The sequence below is a fragment of the Amphiprion ocellaris genome, chromosome 9, assembly GCF_022539595.1.
Source record: "Amphiprion ocellaris isolate individual 3 ecotype Okinawa chromosome 9, ASM2253959v1, whole genome shotgun sequence".
Taxonomy (NCBI): Eukaryota; Metazoa; Chordata; class Actinopteri; family Pomacentridae; genus Amphiprion; species Amphiprion ocellaris.
The window spans coordinates 12,006,398-12,029,509 of NC_072774.1; the positions used below are offsets into that span (position 1 = coordinate 12,006,398).

General features: G+C 38.4%; 1 protein-coding gene across 4 annotated transcripts in view; it reads left to right on the forward strand.

Moving 5' to 3' along the window:
• gramd1a (GRAM domain containing 1A) overlaps positions 1-23,112 on the forward strand; it is a 45,669-nt gene that overhangs the window by 17,198 nt on the left and 5,359 nt on the right. For 3 of the 4 annotated variants that reach the window (XM_035948304.2, XM_055013695.1, XM_055013696.1), the window contains 15 exons: positions 2,793-3,009; positions 5,313-5,333; positions 5,579-5,663; positions 6,496-6,599; positions 6,780-6,875; positions 7,140-7,220; positions 8,858-8,976; positions 9,934-10,228; positions 12,418-12,571; positions 13,682-13,828; positions 15,695-15,816; positions 17,051-17,193; positions 18,935-19,038; positions 20,256-20,486; positions 20,907-20,991. In XM_035948304.2, the coding sequence (XP_035804197.1) occupies positions 2,793-3,009; positions 5,313-5,333; positions 5,579-5,663; positions 6,496-6,599; positions 6,780-6,875; positions 7,140-7,220; positions 8,858-8,976; positions 9,934-10,228; positions 12,418-12,571; positions 13,682-13,828; positions 15,695-15,816; positions 17,051-17,193; positions 18,935-19,038; positions 20,256-20,486; positions 20,907-20,991 (2,004 nt within the window). Of the gene's footprint in view, positions 1-2,792; positions 3,010-5,312; positions 5,334-5,578; positions 5,664-6,495; positions 6,600-6,779; positions 6,876-7,139; positions 7,221-8,857; positions 8,977-9,933; positions 10,229-12,417; positions 12,572-13,681; positions 13,829-15,694; positions 15,817-17,050; positions 17,194-18,934; positions 19,039-20,255; positions 20,487-20,906; positions 20,992-22,436; positions 23,085-23,112 lie in introns of those variants that run through there. The other variant, XM_055013694.1, reaches the window with a different exon arrangement.

Below are 23,112 nucleotides of genomic sequence, written 5' to 3' on the forward strand. Positions count from 1 at the left end.
ACTTATTTAAGTAACCATCTATAACTGCAACTACTGATTGATTAAAGTCAGTTGATAAATTTTAAAAACAATCTAAATTATTGGATTGCAACTTCCTAAATGCAGATATTTTTTTGGATGAACTGGATATGTTTGAGTAAGATTAGAAAGCAACACATTTGTCATGTTGGTAAACTTTGAGAAACACCGATCGACTCTTTCCTCCATTTTCTGACATTTTATAGACCAAACAACGATTCAGTTAATCCAGTAAATAAATAGCAGATTAATCGCTAGTGAAAATAATCATGTTTGCAGTTCTTTAAGTGCCAGCAGGTAAAATATTGCAGAAATTCACGTGAAGACAAGATCTGCTGTTTTGTTTTCTCTCATCTCATTGTTAAGGTCTGCCACAAGTTTTATATACCAAACAGTTACTTCTTCAGATCATTAATCAGTTGATTAATTGATAGTGAAGATATTTGTTAGCTGCGGGTTCAGTGCAAGCCCCAAGCTTATGCCTCATTTTAAGAGCTTCTTCAATTTCCATGTTTCTTACCTCCTCTATGACAGTAAACTCAGTATTTGTGGACAAAGCAAAACATTTGAGAAAACACTGGTCTGCATTTTCAGACATTTTATTAACAAAACAACTAATTAATTAATCGAGAATGAGCCTTGACGTTGATCATGTTTTTGTAGACTCTGAGCTTTTGTTTTTAAAGTGAGGCCTGTTCAACGGCATGAAAACACTGTTGTAATGATAAAAACAAACAGCACAGACATCCTGAATCTGAAACAGTCTAAAAATCTATGAACGACATTCATTTAAAGCGCATTAAAGTGTAATGTTCTAGTAAGTGAATGAGTGCTTCAATAGTACATGTTAGTTTGACTTCATTATTATATTTGAACAGCATTCCAGAAAGAGCCACTTCAACACATTATTTATTGATGCCAACAGGCCGCCTGACATGTTAAAGTTTACTGGGTTTAAAGCAAATCAGTGCTCCACGTTATTAAAGGAATATTGATGATAAATAACTGTGTGTGTATGTTTGAAAGATAGATGAATATCTCTAAGTGGACTGATTGTGAATGTGTGGCATTACTATAGCAGTTTTTAAGGAGTTACCAACCTGAATATTGGATGTAAATATTTTGGCTGCAGTTGGATGATGCTGGCTAGAACATGTTTGAGAGATTTATCTTTTAAGTGACTTTTTTAGCCTCTTTTTCCGACTTTACGCACCTTTGGAAGTATGTGAAGTTGTGACAGACATATTTTCTTTACCATATATAGCGGAAAACAATAAATTTGTCATTTTGTTTTCCCCACCATCCAAAAAGATTTTCTGTTTAGTCTGATTATTAAGAACAGTCAGTTGCCAAAGTTGTTGTTGATTTCTGTCAGGTCACTATTTATTGTTTGAGCCCTACATATTCTGTGACTTCACAGTCGGGACAGCTTTAATCTGTACCTGTGTGTATTTCTGGTGGTTTTTTCAGCTAAATGCAGTTTTTACTCTGGTTGCAGCGACTAATGAAAATCATCAGTCGATTACAAACTTTGACTGTACGGAGCTACAAGTGGAAAATATGGCTTTTACAAAGTGAACCAAGCGGAAACAGTGTTTGCATGCTACTAGATTTCGTGCAAGATATTCATTCAGAGCCCAGAAGTGAAAAAAGTGTTGCTGGATTGCGTTAGTTCCTGCTTGATCTACAAGGTAGCTGTGGAAGACAAGAAGTGCATCCAGTATATCTGGGTCCAGTTATTCTCTGGTCTTTGGCAGCAGCAGAAAACAGTGTCTCTGATGGATTTGAGGTGAACAGACAACAGAGCATTCTCTTTGCAAGTTGAGCAGTGACTGGAAAGCTTTCTTGACAAAAATCGTTGAGCTTTGCTGTTCTCTGTGTCGTGATACTTAAACCTGGGTGTCGTCATCATCTTCTGATATTTCAGATAAGATGAGACTTGAGAGGAAATTCTTGTGCTAAGAATTGCTTGAAAAACGAGATTGCACAACATGAGAATACATGCAATGGCGAAATATGATTTATGGAGGGTATATTTGAGATAATAAAGAAGAAAGTAAATAAGACAAAATAGGACCAGAAAAGTAAGAAGTATTAATAATCTGAAGTAGGAACATTACACATGGTGAAATATTGCAGATGAAAATGGGATAGCACACATGAAATTTAAACAGATATTGCACAAACTGTTCAGACAGAAGTCTCTGAGTTTGAGCTGTCCTTCCTGCAGTACAAGGAGGCTTTAACAGTTTGATTATTGGATGTATACGTCAGATTGTTTCTGTAACATGAACATTGATGCAACAGTAGTCAGATGCAGGTGATTTTTAATGACTGACCCTGAAACCATAGGAATGAATTCCCTGAAAGAAAATGAGTCAACTAGTAGTAGCTGACTATTTTAAGTAGTTGTCCCAGCACTAGTCTATAACTGTTCACAAGAAGAAAATTGACCTGTACACAAATTACCGCACACTCTCTGTAAAGCTCTGACCCGTTGTATGGTCACACTTAATGGTTAAACAGCCTTAAGACCCTCTGCTAACCAGCTTTAAACACCCTCACAGTCTGACTGCAGACAGCGCTGACCTTACATGGCCTCTGTTTGGTGTTCAGTCTGAGATGGCATGCTTTTATCGGATAGGAAACGCCCGCAGCCCTCCTTCACAGCACTACATTAAAGGCATCACAGAGCAAAACTCTGCGATGAAATATGAAAGAGTTTCCGGTGTTCTCCCCCGAGCTAACCTCTCTGTTTGTGTTGTTGTTCGCAGCACGGCCAGTAACTCTCCACGCAGCACCCCTGGCAGCTCCCCCTCTCTGCGGCGCAGGGTCCTGGGGGGAGGCAGGGCCAGCGAGGGCGAGACTGGAGGAGAGAAGAGCAGTGCAGGTGGAGGAGGTGCAGACAGCCCACTGCCCTCCATACCCTCCGCCTCCTCCCTCACATCCGCCTACCCACTCGCCTCTCGCCACTTCAGCCGCAATGCCAAGGTAACCCACAACATCCACAGATGGAGGCCACTTCTTACACAGTCAGGTGTTCAGTTCATGGATCGACTGATTATCAGCCATAACGATTATTGGGGCTGATGGTGTTCTTGCTTATCAATATCATTATATCAATTAATAAATAAAATGTTCTACTTTGGCTTTGATGCAGCAGGTTCTCTGTCAGCAGTCACTTTGTGGTCTCCACAATATCCGACCTACACCTCAATCTGATTGGTTGCACTTCACAATCACAGCCAATCACTGGAAGCTACTGTTTAAGGACAGGGACAGACAAGCACATCAGCAGGGCTGTGTTTGAAAGTGAAGGTAGCAGATGTTACTGAAGTTGTATAAAATACCAGTCTTCCACAGCTGCTCCGTTTCTGTGTTAAACTGAAAATTAGGGATCGATCAATGTTTTATCATGGCTGGTATCGATTATTGGTAATGGAGAAAGGTCTGAAACCAATATTTGGAAGCGATATACATACAAATGTTATATTACCTAGGGCTGCCACTAACGACGAATCTATGAATCGCCTCAGCACGATACGTCAAAAGCGGAAGCGAGCGCGCAATGCAACAGAAATCACCATCCGAGCGGAGCGCAGAACACGCATGGACATCCGCGTTGTGTCGTGCATATATTATATATGCACGATATGCACATATCGTGCTCAGGCGATTCATCGATTCGTCGTTAGCTGTAGCCGTAATACTACCCACATGAGATAGCAGTAAATCTGTTACTCATAACTCAGTTACTGTCATTGTTTGCTGTAACTGAACATGTACAATAGAAACAGGAGTGTTGACATCAGAGAGTAGTGTGATGCTGTGATGCTCTCCTGTGTTTACTGATTGATCGATTGATTGATCTCAATTAGTTTGTCTCCTGTAGTGCTGTCTGCTATTCTTCTCTTGTTTGTTATTCTTTCTCTTTTCTGCCTTATTATATTGTTGTTAAGCATTGTTAGTTATTGTTTGCTACACTCGGGGTAATCTGTGGCTGCCTCCTAAACTAGTTGCTAGTCGTTAGCATAGCCTTAACCATTGTGAAAGTAGCTAATGTCCTGATTTGTTGCGATGGCTGTGCTTTTTTTCCCAGTTTTTGCCGGTTGTGTCTCTGCTAGAGAGACCTGTCTGTCGGTTAGAGCAGGTTGTTGGTTAATCTGACTTTAGAAAGATGTTGTCGTGCTCAACACTTAAAAGTGGGTTGTTCGGGGGTCCATCTGTGTTAAGCAACATGTTCTACCTCATCTTCCCAACACAACTCTGCTGATTCACCAGAGCTTGCTCCACCCAGCGAATGTGCTTGTCTGTGTGGATACATAATTAATGGTTTTTAGTGATTGGCTTTACTTATAACATGTTGCAGCCGATCAGATAGAGCTGTGGGCCTGACATTGCTGAAACGACAGAGACAGAGAGAGTCGACTGCATCAGAGCCAAAGCAGTGCATTTTATTTATTTTGCAATAGTCGGTCAATAAAAATAACGATACCAATAACCATGCAAATTGTCAAGCATATGCATCAATAATTGGTCAATCAGTAAATTTGAGATTTGCATCTGAAGCCTTTAGTTTTCTTACTGTATTTGTGAAGTGTCTGTCGCTGGAAAAGATCGCTGTTTTATCGCCCAGCCCTAATCATCACTAAATCAGACATGTTATTTTTACAGCGAGGTCAGCGAGTCTATACTGTGTGTTCATCAAACACCCAAATCAGCTTCATGATGCCTTTGCAGAATTACACTTGAAATAAAGGAATAAAAATGTGTCTATGTGCAGACAAACAGCATCTTTCTATAAATTCTCATCCCCATCAGATAAAAAGTGAATGTTCATTGAGTCTGTTAGCTTTCATTTTGTCCACATCTGCTCCTCCAATGTTGACTCTTTCTATCAAGAGACTGTAAAATGTTGGTATGTTTGCTCTGTGTAAATTTACCCAGAGAGCATATGTAGCCGTAGGGGTTGTTGTTCACGCTTTCACCTCTTGTTCCTTTCACACTCATTGTGATGAAAGAAACACCATATAATTCTAATTCTTGCTCAACTCAGCAGTTCAGTGATAAGTAGCTTTTCAAAATGGACAAGTGCTGAAATTTTCAATTGAAAACTGCAGAACCTCAGTGTTACATAAAGCAGAGTTAGTGTGGATGGGCAAATATTGACTTTACCGGAGCATTGTAAGCTCATAGTTTCCACACCTGTATAAAATCTGTTTCCACTGTTGGCTTTGTATTGCTACCGAGATTTGAATACTAAATACTGTTTTGTTTTGGGTTTTTTTTTGCAGAAAATGCAGAGCTGGTACAATGTAAGTATACTTTACCAACCCCCTTATTATCACTCCTCTTACTGAATGTTTGTTTTCCTGCTTTTTGTTCCAGACAGGTGAAACTAGTTGACACAGTAAAATGTGGATCCTTGGTTTAGTGTTTGTAGATAAACACAGTGTTTTTCTCACTCGTTTAACTACATGAAATTAAATCAAAGTGTCAAACAAACTCCCATCACTTGTGCTGTGAGGTAGAATATCATGTTGTCTGTTCTTCTCCTCAGGTTCTCAGTCCTACGTACAAACAGCGAAATGAGGATTTTCGTAAAATCTTTAAGAAACTTCCTGACACAGAGCGACTTATAGTGGGTGAGTGAGATGCATTACTTGTCAAAGACATGTCGCCATGTGAGTTACATCGTCATACACAAAATCAGTTTCTTGGATTGTTGAAATGATTTCTTGTACAAACAGAGAACCGTAATATGAAGCAGGGTTTGGTGTTAGTGAGGTACTTCAGGTTTAAACCCACTCTGGAGCAGGTTGTGTTTGAGATTGCATACCAGCACGGTTGAATACATCACTTTACTAATTGTATAGGATCCAGTGTGCGAACAGTGAGTACAGAAAAGGAATAAAGCGCCATAAACTTTCTCTGATTCTACATGATTTAATTTCAAATGCGACATTTTATGCGGCCCTTATTTACACCCAACTTTTTTAAAAACAGCATGTAAAGAGCATTGTATTTTCTTGGCTGTGCTAAATTAACCTTCTGAAAAATCTGGTAGGTGTAAAAAGACAAGCTTTTTTTTAAATAATCAAAAATCTACCAAATTACATAATTTGTTCAAGCAAGAAAGTGTACATTCCCAAATGTAAGATTACAGATGAGACAGTCAGATTAACTAACAACCTGTTTTAACTGACAGACATGTCTCTCAACCACAACCTGCAAAAACCGAACAAGAAACACAGCAACAAATCAGGACATTAGTGACTTTCACAGTGGGTATGCTAACGACTAGCAGCTAATTTAAACAATAACTAATAATGATTTAAGATCTATATCTTAGTGAGCAATAAAAGAGAGAACAGAGAAAGAACAAAATGTGTCCAAAATGACTTGAAATTTGTTCAGAATAAAAAATTGTGTCTTTCTGTCTTCTGACCTGGTTTCTTTTCTTCTTTCTATGCTCAGATTACTCCTGTGCTCTGCAGAAAGACATACTGCTTCAAGGGCGCCTCTATCTGTCAGAGAACTGGCTCTGTTTCTACAGTAACATCTTCCGCTGGGAAACCACTGTAAGTCACCCACACACTGTTTACACATGGACACGCTCTCAGCCAACCACACACCACCTGTCATCTGTTTCATGTCACACCTGCGGTCAGATAAGAAGTACTTTTAATGAATTTGTTTCCAGAGCGATATCAATAAGAGCAGTGCACAGAGACACTGTTAATCTCTCCTTCTATATTCAGATCACTATCCTGCTAAAAGACGTGACCTCGATGACCAAGGAGAAGACTGCCAAGCTCATCCCGAATGCCATTCAGATCAGCACTGACAATGAGAAGGTCAGACTCAATGACAAACAGTGTCTGAAGCCTAATTTTAGTTTGCTATGTGTGAACACATTCTGTAGGGTTTACAGTTTAACTTAACTGCTGCAACACAAGCACCGGAGGGTGTTATTGTGAACCGAGCTGACTCGACTTTTATCTCCGCTGACCGTGACAAGGCAAACATCGAACAGAAGGAAACCAGCCGTCAAATGCACTGACACGTTTTTCTTCTTTCTCCTCCCTCCCTCCCTGTTTCATTCATATTCACCCTCTCAGCATTTCTTCACGTCTTTCGGAGCGAGGGATCGCAGCTTCATGATGATTTTCCGTCTGTGGCAGAACGCACTGCTGGACAAGGTAAAACCTCCTGGTCTGTTCATGCTGCTGCTTGGAGTGACACAGCCGGCAGTTCACAGCTCAGAATAGAACAGAGTGTCAAGAAGCATGCTGAGAGAACACTGTAAATTACTGTTATCTGCTGAGGGCAAACACACATTTCTTTGGTCAGCGTCAGTGCAGAAACACAGCTTGGTATTAAATCACATGAAGCAACACATGTTGACTCATTGTTTCAAACCAAAACTACAACAATCATCAAATGCTATGCTGTCGGTAGAATCAAAAATGTTGTCCAGAATGATTCGGATTTCTCCAGAATTACCTAAAATGTGTCCAAAATGACTAAACATTTGTCCAAAGTGACTCAAACTGAAGTTTGCAGACCATTTACATGCACTAAAAAGCAGCTATATAACACACTGAAGGAAAGAAGAAACTAAAAATATAGCTATGTGACACTAAAGCTAAGGAGGAGCTATAAAGAAGAATATATGTTAATTTATGTGTATATTGTGTCTTTGTGGGTCATGCTGACTTTGCACTCTCCACCCCCGATGAAAATTTGTTCAAACACGTTAAACTATGTCCTAAATGGCAAATACGTGTCCAAAATAACAAAAAAAAAAATACCCAAAATGACCTAAAATATGTCCTAAATGAAAGATAAATGTCTAGAATGACTTGAAATGTGCCTGGAATTATTGCAAAATGTGCAAAATTTCAAATGTAAAGGAAAATAAATTTGTCTAATTGAAGATTACAGGCTGTTAACATAAACAAAAGTAGGCTCTGTGGCACAGTAAAGGCAAGCAGGAACCAAAATGAGAAATATGGACACTGGACAACCACAACCAAAATGACAAAAAAACTAATCTATCATTTAAAATGTGTCCTAAATGACACAGAATTTTGAAATGACTTGAAAATTGACCATAATGACAAAAAAAGTATCCAAAATGACTCCAAACCTGTCTAAAATGACAGATAAATTGGCCAAAATTAGTCAAAAACTGTCCAATATAATTTAAAGTTGAAACAAAACAACTCAAAACTTGTCCAAAATCACAGCAAAATGTGTTCTCTCCAAAAACTTTGGATTTGTCTAAAATGACTTGAAACTTTTCCAGAAATGTCCACAAGAAGTCCAAAAAGCAGCTCTGTAACACACAGATGGAAAAATGAACTAAAAAGTGTGAATATGGACTCTTTAACTGACCTAATTACTGACATATTGGATCAAATTCAAAAATCATCATGGACATAATTTAATATGTTGTATTGTAAAGCGCCAGTTCTGAGGGTTGCAAACAGGACCGTCTACATGTTAATTTATTTGTCATTGGTTCATTTAGTAACCATAAATGATGCGTACATAAATTCTTTGGTGTTCTGCAGCTAATGAGGCAGCTGGTTAGATATCCCTGCAATTGTTCTGTCATGTCTTATTGATGAGTTACATGCTGCCTCTTTCAGTGTTTACATTATTGATTTCCACTCTAGCAGCATTGACACAGTGAACACAGTATATTCTGGTTGTCAAACAAGCAGGTACCAACTGTGTGCATGTCTACGAAGAGCTGCTGTGTAATGCGTACTAGATGTGATCATAATTAGATGATAGTAAAGTGCTGAAGGATGGGGTTGTTTGTTTTCAGTCTCTGTCCCCCAAAGAGCTGTGGCACATCGTACACCAATGTTACGGCACTGAACTGGGCCTCACGAGTGAAGACGACGACTACGTCTCCCCCACTGCTGAACATATGAACGGTCTACTGTGAGTCTACCACACATACTTAAAGTTTTCAGACTCATTTTACTCTCTTTTTGTCCTTACAAGCAATCTAGTTTAGTCGACATGGTTTCAGTGGGTCTAAATCTGTCCAAGATGTTTGTTTTGCTTCCATGAATTTGTGTTTTTAATGGCAGATAGTGTAACAGTTGAAGGGCCAGTTTTTAGAACAATTTGTGCTCAACCATCTCTGATTTTTCTGTAATTTGTATAGCTAAAAATACGAATATATAATTTTTATTTTTTTTTAAAGTGAAATCTTAGCTTCATATATCAAATACTTTTAAAACTGTTTTTTTCACTCAATAAAATCTGAGTCTGTTCGAACAACAGTATCTCAGAAACTATTAAAGATACAAGTCTGGAAATTTTTACTGTTCACTGATATTGTCATTGACAGAATCTGCAATATTGGACAAGTAGATCAAATAATCTGTGAATGTTTTGTCTTTAATTTTGTATTATTGTGACATGCAGCTACATGTGCTTCAGGAAATATCGCTGCTCAAAGATGGGACTTCTCATAATGGCTTCAATTTTTTTCTTACCCATCATCAGAGATTTTTGATCTACTTGTCCAGTATTGCAGATTCTGAATTAATCACATGATGAGGAATAACAGACAAAATTTCAGGGATTTTATATTTATTCGTTGCGAAGATATTGTTCAAACAGCCTCAAATTTAAATGTGTGAAATAACTTGCCAAAAGTGGCTCAATGTGCATCTCCAAAAGTATTTGATATTTCAGGCTAAAATGTCACAGATAGCATTTTAAATATTTATAGTTTATGATAGAAAAGTTTAAAGCAGATCAGAGATGGTTCAGCAGAAGGCCGCAGATGATTTTAGGTGGAACAACTGCATTAAACTTCCGAACTCGACTCTTTTCTCACACTGCGACGCTCTGCATCTCTCCCCGTCCTGTGGTTCTGTTCTCCAGGCCAGGAGATGAGTCGGTGTCGGTCACAGATCTACTGGACCTGAGCTCGGTGTCGGTCCCGTCCACCGGCAGCTCTCCCCCTCCACCGGTGCCCTGCAGTCTGACCAGTCCTCCGTCAGCCTCCAGCCTCAGTGGATCCTCTCCGCCTGCCTCCGCCTCCTGCCTCCCAACAGAGGAGTCTTCGTCATCAGGGCGCAGACTCAGCTCGGACCCCCTGGAACCGAGCTCCCCTGGCTCTCTACCGTCCACCACCCCTACAAACGCCTCAGCCCCGACCTCTGCTGCTGCCTCCTTTGTGAGTGTCCTGCTTCACGTTCACATGTACTTAGAATACTGCAGTGCTGAATACGAACCAGTGGACTGTCAGGATCTGAGCAGACGTTTCCACTGTAATGAACTCTCTCAGCACAAACGGAGCAGAGAAAATTGCTCAGTAATTCATCTACAGCTGCTGTTTGTTTCATCGCATCACCTGATGTTTGCAGACAGTTTAGTGTTAGTTCAAGGCAGAGATGAACCGAATGAAGTAGGATCCATACAGTGATCCAATGACCTCAATAACTTCACCTCAAGTGACCACAGAGAGTTCAGATGAGTGTGTAGCCTCAGACATCTAAAAAAAATATGAAAAATGTGGCTATCGAAAAAATATAAAAACATATACTTTCTTTAGAATTTCCAGCATTTGAAAAAAAAAGATTTTAAAAACTCTACATTTAAACTAGACATTAAGAAAAAAAATTTTAAAGTCCTGACATTTAAAAAAACTTTAGATTAATAAAGAAATCTAGATTTTAAAAACACAAACATTACAAAAACATCTTTTTTTTTAATTTTTAAAATTGTTTTTAATGATTTTGAAAAATTTACAGCTTTTAAAAAGCTCTACATTAAAAAAAGCTTTTCTATTTACATGCCATTTTTTGGGGGGAAAAAATGCTTTTTTTCTCTTTTAATCAAGAAATCCTTTTCTGAAAGTCATTTCCACAACACATTTGAAGCACAACTTGTAAAACTGACTTCTTCAATCGCTGTTCCACTGGTAGACCTGGTAGATTCTGTGTTTGTTTAATAATCTATCCAGGTCTGTTGTATTTGTTAAACAAAACTACACCTCACTTCCAGATAAACAGAGAGACAAACATTTCTGCAAATGCTGTTAATGCTGTTAATTCCAACAACTTTCCTAAATCAACACCTGACAGCAAGAGCAGGGTCTGGGTCTGTTAGCTTAACTTCTTTATCACGGTATGATCTACAGATAATAAAGTGCACTGCTCTTTCTTACTTGATGTGTGATGTGTAGCGATATTTATTAAACTATTTCTCCAGAAGAACGGCTGTAGCTATCAAGCTTCAGTGACGGGTCTGACATTTCAAAAACAACCCACATTTGGAGCCATAATTGTTGATTCACAAAGTAAATGATGAAAGGAAGGCAAATTATTTGTAATTTGTATAGCATCTGTCAAACAGAGAATTCAAAGTGCTTTATCTGAGGTTAAGAAATCCATTATATCAACTTTTCAAAGCACATTGAAGAGGAAACAAATCCTTGCAAATCCTTGCAATTGACTAAAATCAACCTTCTGAACTCCAAGCAGTTTCTGGGTGGTTTTGTTTGCTCCTGTCACATTATTCCTCACTGTGGGCTCATTTTCTCTGCAGGGGAGAGAACTCACAAATGTCTTCTGTGCCGTATGACACAATTAGAATGACAGAAATCATAAAAAAGAAAGGCCGAAGTTCAATTTCTTTGATTTAGTTTTCAAGTAACTGAAACACCTAGAGTCAACATGTTAATATTTTTCAACTACAAATATGTGTTATCTACACTGGAAAATGTGCCTCCAGACTATAGATTTAACTATTTACAGTTTTGATTTGTTTCCACACTCGTCTCCTCTCTGCTCTGTTTAAAAACAGCCGGCAGTTCAGCTCAAAAGTCCCTAAATTATTGTCATGAGACTGTTAGTCAAGGCAAGTGATTTATTTTTTTCTTTTTTTGGCAAAATTTTAAATGTAGAAAGAAAGAGTTTTTGATGAAATATCACAATTTTACACCTAGATTCTTAGTTCAAGAACTGTTAGAAAACTAAATCCAACGATTCTTTCTATTTTTGCAGTTTCAGATTAATAAATGGTGTCATTTTAGGGGGTTCAGAGGGTTAAATAGAAAATAATGATGTGAAACATCCAGGATGTTTAGAAGTGTCTAATTGACACTGTGTTTGACTAGTTCTGCTCAAAAACGACTATGATGCTTGTTTCTCCTGCTGCTGTTGATTTAGCCTCAGACAGTTGGAGCCGCAGTGAATAAATGGAGTACTGTGTTGACTGTGTGCTGGTTTCACACTAATTACACGGCTACAGTATGTCTGCTCCGGCCAAGCTGAGGCGTCCTCACTCTCAAGTCATATGACAGTGGGCTGATTTCCCTGAATACCTCCTGCTAACTGTCCTTTTCTGCCCCCTGTGCACCAGAATCTGGAGGAGGGTGGGGACAGTCTGTCTGAGTCGGCCAATCACATGCTGCCGCCTCCAACCACCAGTTTGGGAAATCTGTCGTCTTTGGACATCACCAACGACGAGGACCTTCCCACCGACCCCAGTAACTCCTCTGACACACAAGAAGAGAGTGAGTGTTGTTTGGCTAATGCACAACACAGTGTAAATTATATGAATATTAACCGTGACTAGAAGGAGAGAGAACTCAAAAATGTCTTCTGTAGTCTGACACAGTTAGAATGACAGAAATCAGTCTCTTTGGGACAGTTTTGTCCCCTTTCTGTCATCATGTTTTTGTCATTTTGTGTCTCTTTGCGACAGTCTTGTCTCTTTGTGGTCACTTAGTCTCGTCTTTGTATTTTTTTCCTCTCCCTTCTGTTATTTCATGCTTCGTTTTGGTAATTTTGTGTCTTGTTTTTGTTACTTTGTGCCATATTTTGGTCATTTTCTGTGTCGTTAAGAGAGTTTTGCCTATTTGTTGCCATTTTGTCCCATATTTATCATTTTTTTTATCTTGTTTTGCTTTTTGTTTTGTGTCACCTTTCTGCTTTTTTATGTCTTTTGTGATTGTTAATACCCCACATACTATAGTTAGTTGACTATTTCCATTTTTCCCATCCTTTACAAGCCTTTTCACTCTACTCTTCACATCATCTATAGAAAGATGTTTCACCATGCTGAATGTATCTTCCAACAACTTGCTCCTCTGTAGACTGTTTTTGAGCCATGCTGCATTTATTTTATTTATCCAGTTTGTTTTATTTCCTCACAGTCTGTCTTGTCGTCCTCTCTGCTCTGTGAAAAACATCTTCAGTTCACCTGAAAACCTCTGAATTTCACTGTTGGTCACAGTTAAGTCAGTTGTGGCTTTAATGTTGCACCAAGAAGCGCAGAATTTTATTTTATTTTATTTTTTTTACAGGATCTGATGCAAACTGCGAACTTTTTATGAGACAATGCAGAAGTGATGTGGATAAAATGTCACCATTTCAAGCTTAGATTACAGTTTCTGGCTGATAAATGGTGTCGTTTTGGTAATTTTTTGAAGAAAGCATAACTTTCAAACTCACTGCTGGGTTTTGGGGAGCAGGTGTTTCATGTTAAATTGCATTTGAATTTTACACCTCAGCAACAAAGAGTAATAACTGGTCCATCACAACTGCAGAATACAGAGAACACAAGAAAAACAAGCCAGAATAAAAGTGAAAGGAGAGTAAATCTCTTTTCTTTTGCTCTGCAGGTGAAGTGGAATCTTTCTGCGCCAACCTCAGCGGCCGTCTTCACATCAACACTGCTGTCCGAATGAGTGTCGACAAGCTGCACGACCTACTTTTTTCTGCCGACACACACTTCATCCAGCATCTCTTCTCCCAGCGACACTTCACGGGTAGGTAAAACACACCTGTAGGACCATCATGAACAGCCTTTGTATGCAGTGTACACATAATGTATGTGAAAACACACATTTTCTCTGGGTTTGTACAATTCGTTTATCACAATAAAATGTGAAGACACTTTTAGTTTGAGACATCTCTTCTTTCACTCGCTGTGGTGGTGTGGCATTCCCACGTCACCCAGAGTTAATTTCATCAGCCTCCACAGAACTTGTATTAACTTGTTGCATAGCCCTCAGCACCAGAGAGCAAGTTTTTCCGGTTGGGAAGTTGACAGTTGTGGCTCAGTTTGTTGTTGGTCTGCTGCTCACTGGACTGGACAGGCTGCTGTCAGCTGACAAAATCACTCTATTCTCTTTGTGTGATCTCATGGTTTCTGTGGCATTTTTTTGGGTTTATTTGTGACTCATTCCATCTCTAATCACCAGTTTTTTAAAAAATAAAACAGTTTCTGCTTTTCATAGCATGAAATGTGGATATTTAAAATGGCATCTGTGAAATTTTAGCTTGATATATGAAATACTTTCCGAGATGATTGTTTTTAAAAGTTGCCCATCGAACACCTTTCAGCAGGTTGTTTTCACAAACTGAAATTTGCAGCTGTTTGAACAACAATATCTGAGGAACTAATAAAGATAAAAGCCTGAAATTTTCACTTTCTTTTTCCTCATCCTGTCATTGATTCCGAATCTGCAATATTGGACAAGTAGATCAAATAATCTCTGATTATTCCACAATTTCTGGGTCATACTTTTAAGAACAATTCTAAAAGTGCAGAAGTGTGTTCTACTTGGATTAGAGTATCTCCCAATATTGTACTTTTTGTGGCACAACTTGTGGTCATACCTGCTCAATAAATCATCTGTCAGTTATCAAAGTTCAACAAAAAATACAATTTTTTCATTATTTATGTACAAGTATATTATATATATTCTGTAGTTCACTTCTGCATTATCAATTTTTTTGTTAATGCGCTCAGAGATGGAGTTTCCATGACGGATTTAATTTTTTTATATTTCAACTCACCCATAATTTACTTGTCTGATATTGCAGATTTTGAATCAATGTCACGATAGTAAAATACACTGACAGGCTTTAATCTTTAATAGTTCCTGAGATGATGTTGTTCAAACTGTCTCAATTTTCAATGCAAAAACTGAAAGTGGCAGTATTTTTTTAATGTCATCTCAGAAAGTCTTTGATATATCAAGCTATAATTTCACAGATATCTTTATAAATATCCATGTTTTATGCTGTAAACTTTTCATGCCTAACTGAGATGGTTGAGCTATTTTTTTTTTTTTTAATGATTTGAGATGGAATGACCCATATATTACACAGGGCAAAAATACACCCACAACAACAGTGTGGGAATATGTTTTGGGATCTTTTGTAAACTGGTTCTCTTGCTTTAAGCTGCTGTGTCTCTCAGTGGAGTGATAAATCCAAATTTCAGCTCTCAGAAACATGCTGCAGCTCACTGTGTTGTCTCGCTAATGATGGTGCCAAGCTAGTTGTTTACACTGTGCTCTTCATCAGTGGTTCCCCTTTCCTTTCTACTGTACAACAGTTTTTCTTTTGATAGATTGCAGTGTGTATTTTGGACTGTAGTTTAAAACAGAAGTTGAAGCAGTGAGGTTTGACTGCCGGCCCGCTCGGGAACATTGTGTAGCTCTAATTGGGGCATTTCGTTCTTCTTTTTGAGCGAGCATGGACACTCTTTTCTCTCTCTCTCCTCACTCTTTCTGAATCTCTCTCCTTTTCATTCATTCATTCTCAACCCCTCGTGTCCCTTTTCTCTCATTTTCACCAAATCTCTCGGGACCTTGTGTTCTCGTCCTCCTCGTCTCTTTTCTCAGACCTGTCGGTGGGTGAATGGCAGCCAGACAGCAGCAGTGGGAACACCAGCCGTGTGCTCAGCTATACCATCGCCCTCAACAACCCCCTCGGCCCCAAGACCGCCCCTGTGGTGGAGACACAGGTCAGTCCTGGACAAACACTGGCCTTTTATACTTCCATTCTTTGGCTCTTTGGCACACCAACTCCCACACAAACTCTGTGTTAATTTAAAATTAACTGGAGTGGAAGTTTAATTCTGCAGAGGTCCATCAAGGGTTTGCGTTGTATTGGTTTCAATTCTGAGCCCAGTGGAGATTCAGGTGTAGATTTCAGCTCCAAACTGAAGACTGCTAAATATCTGACAATTAGCTGCACTATATAGATGTTACTGTTTGTGCAATTTAGTCAACTAAAGAAAACCTTGGTGGACTGAATCGTGTTGAGTCCTTAATTATTCAGTTGGTCGCAGGGGAAGAAAATCTGCACCTTCTGATCCATAGATGCACAAAATTTTCCACAGTGCACTAGTTTCAGACTTATTAGACTAAATAAAGTCTAGATTAAAATAAAAAAAGCTAGTATTCAATTATTTGAACCTGGTTATTTTCTATTGGAATGATAAGAACAGACTGGGAGCATACCAGCTGCACATATTCAGTTGATTTCTAAAAACAGAATAGAATAGACTTTATCAACTTGTAATGTGGAATATAACGTGGACAAGTAACCTGTTGTTTTGTATTATACAGTGTCAAAAATACAAAAAGAAGTACATTTATTATATTTCAACAGCTAGATTGCCAAAAAGTGTAGTATTCTTCCTCATAAAAATACAGTAATTTTCAGTAATTAAAAAATGTTTTGTAGCCTTTATTTTACATGAAACCATGCGCATTTCTTTGGATTTTTTAGGTTAAAAAAAGATACGTGTGAAAACAGTGAAATTACCTAGAAGATGTAAATATGATATAGCTAATGATAGATGTACTGATAAATATTAAATATAATGAAAAAATAAATATTTTGATGAATTAGCAATGCTTATAGTTAATAAATGCTGTACAAACATATGGCCAGAAGTCTACATCCACTGGGTCAGACTACTGACTGTTTACCTGCTGTGACTGGGTAATTTAATTCAGTTTGTTCTACGGATGTAGCAGAACAGCACACCGCTGCTGAATGATAATTAGCTGTATTAGCTGTTATATTGATTTCATTTCCTCTGAAGATGGAAGATTTCCACAAGAGGCGGTTAATTATCAGCTAAAGTAGCCATAACTAGCAGACAGTTCGGTTTACGGTTTTGTGGTTGAATCAGGGTAAAGCAGTGTGTTTGCATGCCATTAATTAGCCACTTTTCCTTCTATTTGAAGACGTTGCATAAAAGCAGCGCCCGGGGCGAGTGCTACGTGGTGGACTCAGAGGTCATCACCTCAGGCATCCCTTACCAGGACTACTTCTACACGGTCCACAGATACTGCCTCACCTCCATCAACAAACACAAGAGCCGACTCAGGTAGGTTTTTTACCTCTTGGAGGGATTCTCTTGACTTCAGACAGTGGAGAACTAAAGCATCACACTCAAGGTTTCCACTAATGCTAAAAGCTGTAGCGACCAGACCACAACAAGATCTTCTCACTATTCTTTTGAAATCAAATCGTGACCCAAAGTGCTTTCTAAAAGAACAATGAAAGTAATGTTGCACATTTACCTTAACAAATTTAAATGTTGAGGTTAAGACCTTACAACGGTAATTATTATACTAATACCCAATTCATTTAAATAATAAACATTAACCTCTTAACCTCAAGACTTGCCGGTGAGTCTGAAAGGCACATTTTCTTTAAAAAAAAAAAAAAAAAATCACCAACAGTGACACCATTTATCAGCCAGTGTTTCCACAGAGCAGAGAGGAGATGACAAGAGAGACTGAGAGGAAAATAAAACGTACTGGATCAATAAAATAACTGTAGCATGGCTGAAAAATAAAGCCAGTTTAGAAGGATACATTCAGCATGGTGAAAGGTATTTTACATTTGATGTGCAGACAAGTGTCAGAAAGTTTTAGAGGCTGTAAAATGTAAATCATGAACTATTTATGTTACACTTTTTTTCCTGTGCTGGTAACACCTGTGCACTTTGAAAATGTGCATATTGATTCTTTTTTTTCTTTTTTACTTTAGAAAATAAATAATCAAAGGCATTGAATCTTTTTTTCTTTTCTATGATCACTGACTTTCCAGGCCCAGGGTTCATAGGGTTAAAGCACTTGTTATCTATGTTTGACTAAGTTGCAATCAAAAAGTTCTGAGGCTGTGCCTATAGACCAAAATGAAGTGTCTGATTTAAATTTTACTGCCATCTTCACCGAAGTCCTTGTGCAATGATGCTCTGCTCCCACTGCTCCTGCCACACCTGTAACTTTTCAGAGTAAAGCACCATCTGCAATGTTCTGAATCTCCTAAACTGTGTCAAAATGTCTGAACTGTCTGATTGTACCCCATGAAACAACTGTCAGTGCTGTTTCTGATAATAATCCTTGACAACATAAATGACCAAGAAGAGAACACAACTTCCACTAATGATGTATACTAAGCACAGTCAGGATAAACTGCTGCAGCATGGGTTACACAAATCCAGCAATGCCAGATGAGCATGAAGTGAATAGGATCTACTCATATTTTATACATGTATATAAACTCTTTCATTTCTGTTCTTTTTTATGCTTTTATTCTTCCTCACCTTTGCAGATCTTAAAGGCCATACATAATGTATTGACTTGATGACACTTCACTATAGCAGCACAGTGGGGTTGAAATATCCTTGCTGAGGCTTAACACCAGCATCTCCGGGTGAAAGAGCTTTTCTTAGCATTTTGCAGCAAAGTTCAATGGTCACAGAGGAAAATAAAAAAAGAGGCATACACTCACAAATTTCTGCACTGACAGTAGTTTCAATTCACTATTATGCAATGAGGCCACAAGACATGCTTCATTAAAGTAAGGGTTGTAAATCTCTCACTCCTTGTCTTTTTTTGGAGCCTTTCTTCTACTATTACTCTGAATTTAAAACAAGGGATAAGTGAGGAAGTTTAATTTTGTTGTTGGTTGCAGAAACACTCCTTGAAGTGTGTTTTATGCAGGAAAATGTATGTATCTACCCCTCAGACTAACTTTTCATTATTAGAAATTGGGGGAAAAAGTCTGAATGTCTGCACACGTTTTGAACAGCGCATGTTTACTCTTCATCTGCCCAGAGTTTCCTCAGACATCTGCTATCGGAAGCAGCCGTGGAGTCTGGTGAAAGCACTGATTGAAAAGAACACCTGGAGCGGCATTGAGGAGTACTACAGGCACATGGGTGAGTCACATGCCTCCAGTGTGTCTGCACAGAAACTGAACTGATCCAGCTGGGCCGATTTGTATATTACACACTTGGTGTAAAAACCAAACACCGTTTCATGTTTCACATCGCAGAACGTTGAACATTTGTGCCTTCTGGCTTTAATACGTTTGCAGTTATCGCTTATTTGTATTAACAGTGTTTGCATGAGCCACTTGTGCTTTCAGTTTTAACATAAACAGAAGATAAGAGACGGTTCATTTGGTTTCTCGACACATTAACCCTCTGAAAGCCAAAACCTTGCAGCCATGTTTAAAAGACTTGTCTGTTTGAAAAATTGCCAGGAATTATAAAGAACAGAAAGGATTTTCAGCTTTTTGACTGCTCATTTGTGACATGCTGTTTTGCTGTCATTTGATTTGACATAATTCAGTTAAAATGTTGCCAAAAATAAACCGTTTGCAGAAACCAGATTCTAAAAAGATTAATAAATAAAATTCTGCACCCTGCTTTACAACTAAAAAGCCATGACTGACTCAGCAGCAAACAGTCACATAGTGAAAATTCTGAGAGTTTTCAACTGAACTGGAAGCTGTGTGCAAGTAGAAATAAAAAAAACTTAAGTATAAATGATGAATACTAGGTTGTAGACATGTTGATTCCAGATTTTTTCCACAGTTTCTCGACCAACTGCATTTTCACACTACTCTTTTGCCCCTCTGTGTGCCGTTTCAGAGCCGTGCTGCATTTATTTTATTGCTCCGGTATTCTATATTTTCCTTTCATTTTCTCTTGTCTCCTCTCTGCTCTGTGGAAACACTGCCTGCCGTTCATCTGAAAACTCTGAGTTGTTGGTCACAGCTTAGTCAGTTCTGAAGAATCAGTTGCACAGAGGAGCGATGAAATTTTAGTTTCATTTCCAGAATCTGTTACAAATGGTTTAGATCTGGTCATTTTTGAAAAGGACAGAAAAAACCACATGTCAAATATTGCTTTAAATAGAAAATTGACAATTTAACAATTCTTTCGATTTTTAAAGTTTCTAACTGATACATGAAACCTACTGGGAGGTTTTGAGGATCAGAGATTACCAAATATATTTTTTGCTGAAGTGCTAATGACACAATATTTATTTTGGTTGGCAGAAACAAAAGTATGGTAACCATTTAGTAATAGTTATGCATTTGCCTTCTAGCGTTTTGTGTATTTAATGTCCTCTATTTATTTGCGTACAGAGAGTGAGGTGTGCAAGCTGGAGACGCTGCTGCAGTCGGAGGTTTCCGTGGTGACCACAGGGGAAGCGGTGGGCGCCGACGCCGCCAAGACGCCTCCGGCTTTGCGCCGCAGAAAACGAACCTGCTCACGGCGGCAGGGGGAGAGGGAGAGGGAGAGGGAGGGAGGAGGTCTCGGCTCCGGAGACCGAGGCGACAGAGGAGTCGGAGAGGACCGGGACCGAAGAGAAGCCGGTAAGTTGTTGGAATTTCATCCTCAAGCCTGAATCCTTCTTCTGTGTAGCTCTGCCCTCTAGTGGCTCTAAGAGGAGTTACAGCATTGTGTTCCTGTAAGAGCAGTATCACTTGTTTATATACATGTTCACTCATCCCTTGTGGTCGTCTGTTTACCTGCCTTTCCTGGAGAATCGCTGAGTGTCTTTGCACATTACAGATCAGTGGAATAGTTGGTTAGGACTTTGGAAAAACAGCATTGTTTCCTAGTACTAGAAGATGTCAGAAACTCCAATTAAAACCTTTAAAGGGAAGTAAAAAGATTCTGACAGCAACTTCCAGACAAAATCAAAGGCACAGAAAGACAGGGGAACTCATTGAGGTGATGTTTTTACAATTTGGTAATATAAAGTGTATTTATAAGTGTCTGTCCTGTTTCAGGTGCTCAGTATATGAAGCTGGGAGAACGTTCACGCAGTGGAGGACACAACAGTATTTCCACCATCCTCCTCATCGTCAGCTTCATGTAAGCTCCTTTTAATTTATCCTTTAATAACTGCAGACTTTCCCTCCTTTGAGCTTCTGCTTAGCCCGTCTTTGCAGCATGTTTTATGTTTTTTTTTTTTTCTTCACACTATTTGTATAAATGAGTTACTCAGACAGGACATGAGATGTTTTCTTATATTATCTGTACTGGACTACTACTGTTGCAGTACCAGAATTACAACTTTATTACAATGCCAGAGCAAAAACCTCAAACATCAGGAAAAGTGATGAAATATTACAGGTATTTATTCATCCATTAAAAAACAAAAATGTTTTGAGTGTCAATACAAGGTATAAAGAAGCCATAAAACAGCTATAATGTGTTTGTACATTTCAGTATGTAATCAGAAGTCTAAAGATCAGCTCTTTACACATCTTTCCACCTTCACTTGTCTCACTGCTGTTTAGTTAAATGTCTGTACTATAGAGATGAAACAACCACAACAAGATAAAAGTGTCACAAAGAGACACAAAATAATGGAGAGGAGACACAAAACAGAGAAACAAGACAGAAAATGACAGAAGGGAGAGAAATAAATGACCACCAAGAGACAAAACTGCCCTTAAGACACACAAAACAAGAAAAATGAGACAATTAAATAACAAAGATGGGGCAAAATGACCACAAAGAGACAGAAGTCTCCTCACGAAACATAAAACGACCAAAACAAGGCTCAAAATGACAAAAACAAGACACAAAATGATCAAAACGGGCTACAAAATTGAGCCACAAAGCAACTCCAAACAACAAAAACATGACACAAAATGACAGGAGATGAAAAATGACAGAAGTACCACAGCGAGATACAAGATGACATAAACAAGGCAAAGAAAGACATAAGACACAAAACAATAGAAATGTATGCTCGACTCTGAGGTGGGATCAAAAACTTGAGTCTGAGATTGTGCCTATAAATCAAAATCAGAAACCGTACCTGGTTTAAATTTAGTACCATCCCCATCAAAAGTCTTTGTGCACTGATACTCTGGTCAGTAAAAACACTTGTATCTGCAGCCTTATCTCTTGTTTTGTCACCATGAAAGTAGATTATGAGAGTAGGAAAAAGCTGTTGGTAACCGCAGAGAGTGAAGCAACATACAGGAAATATGACTTCTGTTAAAACACTGTCATTCTTGAAGTACTAAAATTAGTTAAAAAGTAGCATAGGAGCATGTGTCCTTGCATTTAACCCTCTTCCTCAGTAATACAGTGCGTCCTTCCCGATGCCATGATCAAATCCCTGGTTTGATTGTATGTTTCTGATGACATTAGCTTTCTGCTGTCTCTGTTCTATCCACCTCTGAATGTGTCCTCCTCATTCAGACTCTCTGGATATCGATCTTCTGCATACTAACAGCTTCTCAATGCCTTTTCTTGCTATCTCTCTTTTCCCCCCTCCGCTCTGCAATACTTCTTGTGCATAGGATCTGTATCAGGTTCGTATGAGAGCCTTTGATTTCACACCACTGGCTGTAAAAATGGATATATTCTTACAGGAAAAATCCACCGTTTGCCTTTCTTAAAGTGCTTTTAGACTGAATGTGACATTGGAATTCATCACAGACTTGTTTCCTATTTGTTTGGCAGAAACATTGAGACATTTGCTATGGTTTTTGTAGCTTCCAGCCATCACACATCGACTCCATGAATGTGCAGCTTCATCAATACTAGACCACAGTGGGGCTGTTTTTTGTGGTTCTTGGTGAAGACATACTGCATTTTCTTCTTTAGGTTGTAATAGATGCTGTTTTTACTGTTGAGTGATCATTTAGTTTGGATTACACAAAAAAAAATAACAGTGACTAAAAAATGTTTTTGGTCACATGATTTATTGCATGCATTGATTTATTATAAGGCTTTTTAATGTATTTTAAAAGGTGCTACAGTTATTTAATGACTATGCTAAAATTCCAACAGAATTGTTAAGAATTTACTCTGTTGTGTAGAGTTTGTAAAGAAAACAGCAAGTGGTATACAATTTTTTAAAAAACCTGTATGTGTGAGTGACGTGTGCATTCATGCTGATCACCTCAACGCTGTTTATTATTAAATCTATTATTATCAAAAATTTTTTTTTTAAAAATAGATTTTCCTCTCTTC